We start from the raw sequence: 6,960 nt of genomic DNA, 5'->3' as shown, positions 1-6,960 counted from the left end.
CTGATCACACATACAGTATATACAAAACACATCAGCCATAAAGCAATGTGCTATATATTAATAATATATAAATAAAGTGAAATGTCTTATTTTTGAGATAGATTTGTGATGATTTGGTAATTCTGAAGTGTCACTTGCAAAAGTACTGCAGTATTACCGGGTGAATCTCACAAAACCTTTTAAAAACATGTCTGGGTCATATTTCAAATCAAGGTTCTTTCAAAAACATTTTTTTAAATCAAAAGAAAAATCTCAATGCTTTATATAGATTTTTTGCATTATTTTCATAACAATGAAGTACATTTCTGCCCCAATTCTCATCACCATAATGCATATTCCTATCACTGTGTTGAAAACAAAGATAAATATATATATATATATATATATATATACAGTATATATATATATTTATACATTTTACATTTATTTTACATTATACGTTTTATTTATACATTATGCCAGTGTTTATTGTACTGTCATTGTGTCATTTAATTTTTGTAGTTTATGACTAGAAAATCGTTGTATACGATTACTAATGTTAAGTAATATCTATCATGGTGATGTGATTCCGGTTAGAAAATATGGAAATTGTGGTTAAAATAAGGTTTATAGTGCAAAAAATCTTAATGGTCCTAAAATAGACTTAAGTTTTGTGGTGAAATGTGACCTGGACATGTTATTGTGAGATTGAATCTGTTGTGGAAATATGGTCTATAACTGGACATGTAACATGATTTGAAGAAGACCTTGACCTTGGAGTATCATGTAAATATGGTATATGTGTAGTAATATTTCAGTACCATTGTATAGGCCTATACATATCGAAGTATTACCATCTGATACCATCACTGTACCATGTTAATTCAACAGTACTTTTCTGTAGGGAATGCACATATTTGCTTTAGTCTTTGTTTTATTCTTAATTCAACCTCCCTGTTTTGTGTCGTCCATCCCCTCCCTTCTCTTTTCCTGCCGTTTAACGGTAATGAAAGATAAACATTGTGATAATTATCACCTGGGTCTGGGAGTCTCGGGCAGAGGGCCGCCAGCTCCGTAATGATGTGAGAAATAATATTATCCCTCTCCCTCCTCTCGCTTGACTGCTGCTGAGTCAGACTCACAAACACACACACACACACTGCTTACTGTTAATGCTAATGCCACCAGCCCAGCACCTGTAGAACAGCACAAGCCTTACCTGATATCTCCTGTCTGATGATTCACTGATACTTGTTTTATTCTCTCTTTGTGTTCTCTAGGCTTTTAACAGGAGTGATGCAGCCAATAATATGCCTCTAAAAATACATGCAGCGCTACCAGTGAATCAATCCTTCTCACAAAGAAATGTCTGGCTCACATTCCACAAAATAAAATAAAAAATGAAGAAAATGAAGTCTAATTTTATAACCATTAACATTTTTCTGCACGTTTGTTCTATTAATTTTAAAATTGTATAGTTGATGATAGTGATGATGATGATTATTATTAATACTACTACTATTACTATGCTACTTTAATTGCTTTTTGTTCGGTTATATATATATTAATAATAATAATAAATTAATATTGTTATTAACCAATTTTCTTTACATTTTATGACAGTAAACCAAATCCTAAAATAGGCTTCATTTTCTAATTTCGATATATAGTCTTTTAATTTTGCAGTGAATTCTAATAATAATAATAATAAATTAATTTCTCTAGAAAACAAGGCCTATTTTTGACCAATAAGATTTTTTTAAATGTATTATTATTATTAAAATTTAAATGTCTTTAAATGTAATGACAATTAACCAAAATTCCTAAAATAGGCCTTATTTTCTATTTTAACTATAAAAAATGTAAATAAAAGTTTTTATGAGACTCTATTCATGAATTATTTAGACTAAATCTAAACATGTTCTGCTGTAATATAGACTCAAACAAGAGTTTTTATTGGCCTGTGCTTGCTGACAGTTTTGTAAAGGTCAGATTTTATCATGCTGAGCAGCACTTTTATTCACTATCTGGTCCCCTTATCACACTCTCAAATGGGATTTTGTATTAATAGAGAGCCAGACATCTGATTCCAGTGACATTATCAAAATAGAACATCCTCTCCAGCACATCACCTGCAGTGAAACGCAGCGAGACACTGGAGTGCCGAGTTCTCATATAAATATTTCACAAAATGTTTGATGACTGTGCTTGATGCAGTGAGGTCATGTGTGTGTGTTCTTTTGTGTGTGTGTGTGTGTGTGTGCAGCAGTCTGTCTGTATGGATTTGCCTTATTTTCTATTTTAACTATAAAAAATGTAAATAAAAGTTTTTATGAGACTCTATTCACGAATTATTTAGACTAAATCTAAACATGTTCTGCTGTAATATAGACTCAAACAAGGGTTTTTATTGGCCTGTGCTTGCTGACAAGTTTTGTAAAGGTCAGATTTGATCATGCTGAGCAGCGCTTTTATTCACTATCTGGTCCCCTTATCACACTCTCAAATGGGATTTTGTATTAATAGAGAGCCAGACATCTGATTCCAGTGACATTATCAAAATAGAACATCCTCTCCAGCACATCACCTGCAGTGAAACGCAGCGAGACACTGGAGTGCCGAGTTCTCATATAAATATTTCACAAAATGTTTGATGACTGTGCTTGATGCAGTGAGGTCATGTGTGTGTGTTCTTTTGTGTGTGTGTGTGTGTGTGTGCAGCAGTCTGTCTGTATGGATTTATGTACACATTTTTGACTGTTTCCAAAGGTGTGTGTTTGCTTAGAGTGTGTGAAGACTCATTTTGAGGCTGATGCTGGCCTACCTGTCTGTCAGGGCTCAGTGCCAGGACTAAATTTAGCAGCCCACCCACAAGATTACGAAAAACGGGAGAGGGAGAAAACGCAGAGTGACTCATCTGTCCAGAAGATGGAATACATTTTCTGTGCCACTTTCTGTCTTTCTCTCCCTTCCTCCCTCTATTCTTATAGGCAATATAGAACTGATATTTTCCAGGGCTGCCCTCTTCCGCTGTCAGGCTCACCCCTTTTTTCATTTCCAGCTAAAAACACAAAGTCCTGTGTTGTTTTCCTGCTCTTGCGTGTGTGAGTGTGTTGGTGCCCAAAGTGGCACTAATGATAAAACATGAGTCGTGTTTTCCTTGCGTCTCTTTGTTGAAGCAGCTGTGTTCTAGCAGGCCTGGATGCTATCTGGACAACATGAATATGTGTGCCTTGTGATGTTATCTGGCAGAGACGACGACATTGTCTGAGCGCAGCCTGTGTGTATGTGTCAGCATGTAAGAGAAAAATGTAAACCTTCACATTTAGGTCATTAAAAGTGGTTTTCTAATGTGTTTTTATAAGAATTTCTGCTCTGAGGGAACACTGATGCTACTGAACCCTGTCTCAAATGGGCTGAAAAGAACTGTGTCATCAATCTCAGTCCAAAATAATGCAGATCCTGTGATAAGTTACAGGGTTTGCTGGATTCAAAGTGAATTGGGCTGATCTGCACAAAGGAGATAAAGGAGCGCAAAAAGCTCTTATGCTGAGAGGACATCAAACAGGTTACATGCTGCTTCATGTTGAATAGCTGAGAATATGTATGTGTGTGTGTAGGTCTGTGGAGACCAAATGTTCACATAAGGATAGTAAAATCTAAAATGATCTACATTGTGGGAATCAGCCATGGTTACAAATGGATTAGGAAACATGCTAAATGTTTTAATGAAAACCCAAATATGTTTTTGTGAGGTTAGAGTTAGGGGTAGAAAATAAGAGTAGCTTAGAATAAAAACAATAAAAGTGAAGGAAACGTCCCAATCATAAAAACAAATGAGTGCGTGCTTGCTTTGTTCGCAATTATGTTTCAAAAGCACTTTTGACCAGTGTAATTTGGCTTGGTGATGTGTGTATACTACGACCAAGTCTTGTTGCAGTTTTAATCAGAGTGCATAAGTAGTCTTTTAATCTTTAAAATCATATTTACCTCAAAATGATTCATTTCATGGTTTTAATTCTTTTGGCGACATCTGCTGGTCGTGTAGTGCTTTGAAACGTTGCCTTCAGTAAATTTGCTAATAAAATTGTTGTATGTCTATAAACCACGAATATTCGCCATAAAATGCACTGACAAAATCAATAATAATAGGCATAGAGGAGAAACAATGTACAGTATGGAAATAATGTTTTTTTTTTACTTTAAACCGCATAAACACATTTCATTACACCAAATACACAAAATAATGTTCTTTTTAGCAACATCATATGACCCCTTTAAATAAAAAATAAAATAAACAGTTGGACAAACTAAAACTAAAACAAAAATAAATTATATGGCTCCAATACTATTTTAAATGTAAATTATTTTAGTTTTAATTAATTATTAAAAAACACAGATGACCTGTGGTTGGGAATATTAAAAGCATCAATCGATCGATGCATGAAGTGAATTTATAATAATAATAATTATTATTGTTGTTGTTAAAAAACATCCACTGTGTTAAATGGCAGCCCTAATAATACTAAAACTAGAAATAATAGCGTAAACATGCTATAAAACTATTTTAAACAACAAAAAAAGCCTAAAACTACATTTATAAAGTGAAAAGTAAATGGAAAACGTAAAAACTAAATGCTAATTAAAAAAATAGAAAATAAAGTAAAGTTTCAAGACTCAAATACATTTACACTAACATGCACATCGCACGAAACTGATCATCTGCGTCACAAGTCACGCTTTCGGCGAGTGGTAGTGAGCGTGCGCAATAGTGGACGTGGCAGTGACGTTACGCACACCGGAAGCGGTAAGGACTGGAAGTGAAACTCCGACCTCCGTATCAACGACAAGCCGGGAATACTGGGAAAAAACGACGAAATGATACAGTTCCCGTGAGTAAACGATTATAAACGATGTCAAGAATTTGTTAGCTAGTGGTTTAGGCTCAACTGGAGTGATTATGGTTTAAATTAAGACGGAAGTTGTCGAGTTTTGGGCCAATTATCACTCAGAGAACTGCGTAACGTTACTGCTAGACTGAAGACGGTGTTAGGGCGCTGTACTGACATAAACAAACATGTAAGCACCTTGAAAGATAGGATTAATCTTTAAAACATGTAAGTAAAAGCTTGTAATATATTTTCGCGAAGAATGAGTTTCCTTCATGGATTTGTGTTATTACACGTCAATCTGTGAAGCCAGAATATTCTAGGTGGCCTATAATCCGATAACATCCGAGTTCATTTTAACGTTACCTCCCTGCTCAGCTGTCTGATGATTTGTAGACATTGTCTAGAGTGTTTCCTTATTAATTTTATAAAGAATGTTGAGCTGAGGTGTTGGGATCAGTATATTTGTCAGTTATTACTGGATGTGGGAGTGACATCCAGACCAGAGTGTTTACCTACTTATTTTACCTGGATGCACAGCAACCATGTACCTAGAGAATTGTATTTGACACCAAGTGGTTGAAAATCATTGTTAAAAAAAAGTGAAATTAGTCTAAGAAAACCTTGTGCATTATTTGTAGTCATTAGGTTTGTTGTTTTGTTATCAAGTGCAGTAGTATTTATAGTATTCTCAAGTGTGTAAGTACTTCCTAGAACATTGTTTAGTCTCTTCTCAGCAATGACAATCAAAGTTCAGGTGATTGATTCATTCATTCTGTGATCCTCAGATGATGTGCGGAGTCACTGGAGAACAGTCAGCTCTTCCAAGCTTTTAGTAACAACTGAAGTCTGAAGTGTTTGCTTTGGCCTCATAAAGGCACCAACAGAGAGTTTCACAGCAGCCGGATTGCTTCAGATTCACTGTCACATATACACATCCTGATACCGTTGAGGGAAAGAGGTTCTGCAGCATTATCATGACGTGTCGGGACCGCACACTTGAGTTCCAGTCAGCTTGTAAGTCACTGCAGGGGAGACAGTTACAGGTATGACAATATTAAATACATTTGCAACTATGGTGTCATACAAAGGATATTGAATCCACAATGCAGTGTGGTTTCCACAGATGCTTAAACTACGTGTTGCTTATTACATACTAAACTCTGCAGGACACCGGCCCTCCAGGACCGAGTTTGGGCACTCCTGTTTTACAGGATAGAATATCAGCACACTTTACATTAAAGTTTTTAAAGTTCACCCAACAAATGAATATTCTGTCATGATTTGCTGACCCTTTTCTTTTGGTCATGAAAAATAATTTATACTAGGCAGAAAGTGAGCTGCTCTTTTCATGCATCAAAAGTAAATGGTGATTTATGCTACTAAGCTCCAAAAAGGCACTATGCAAGGATGCACCTGTAGATAGAATAGAAAAAATAGAAAGCTAGTGTTTTTTTTTGTTTGTTTTTTTTTTTTTAAATAAAGAATAAAAGATAAATATAGATAAAGTAGAATTAAAATAGAATAGAAAGTGTTAGAGTTAGAGGGTCAAATAAAGGTGGAACAGATGTGTTTTTAGTCGTTTCTTGAAGATGGTTAAGGACTCAGCTGCTCTGATTGATTTGGGCAGGTCATTTCACTAGGAGGGAACAGTTAATGAAAAAAAGCTATATAAAAGCAGTATAAATCCCCATACACTTTCCTTGAATTGGAAAAAAAAAGATGCCCAAGACCTCCTTTTCCTTTTCCTCCTTTTCATGCAAGTAAATTTGTCATTATATTTGTAGCTTTTCATGTTACACTTTCTGTTATTGCCTCAATTTACTCACCTAAGGCCATACAAGATGTTTTTCTTTTTTTTCTTTTTTTTTGGGAAGTCTTTGGAAAATCTTTAGAAAAATTTAGCAATACAGTGGGGAAAATATTTATTTGATCCCCTGCTGATTTTGTAAGTTTGCCCACTTACAGAGAAATGAAGGGTCTGTCATTTTTATGGTAGGTTTATTTTAACGGATAGAGACAGAATATCAACCAAAAAACACATTATATAATGGTTAGAAATTGATTTGCATTTCAGTGAGTGAAATAAGTA

At 34.9% G+C, this 6,960-nt stretch overlaps 1 protein-coding gene across 1 annotated transcript in view; it reads left to right on the top strand.

The window, feature by feature from the left end:
* The first annotated feature begins 4,704 nt into the window (after window positions 1-4,704).
* LOC107718485 (syntaxin-5-like) overlaps window positions 4,705-6,960 on the top strand; it is a 13,713-nt gene continuing 11,457 nt past the window's right edge. Inside the window, exons 1-2 of the mRNA XM_016525573.1 lie at window positions 4,705-4,871; window positions 5,657-5,914. Of these exons, the coding sequence (XP_016381059.1) occupies window positions 5,846-5,914 (69 nt within the window). The 5' untranslated portion in view covers window positions 4,705-4,871; window positions 5,657-5,845. The remainder of the gene's footprint in view (window positions 4,872-5,656; window positions 5,915-6,960) is intronic.

The sequence above is a fragment of the Sinocyclocheilus rhinocerous genome, unplaced genomic scaffold (genome assembly GCF_001515625.1).
Source record: "Sinocyclocheilus rhinocerous isolate Xijiao unplaced genomic scaffold, SAMN03320098_v1.1 scaffold2378, whole genome shotgun sequence".
In the NCBI taxonomy this organism is placed as follows: domain Eukaryota; kingdom Metazoa; phylum Chordata; class Actinopteri; order Cypriniformes; family Cyprinidae; genus Sinocyclocheilus; species Sinocyclocheilus rhinocerous.
This window is presented reverse-complemented; position numbering and strand designations above follow the sequence as displayed.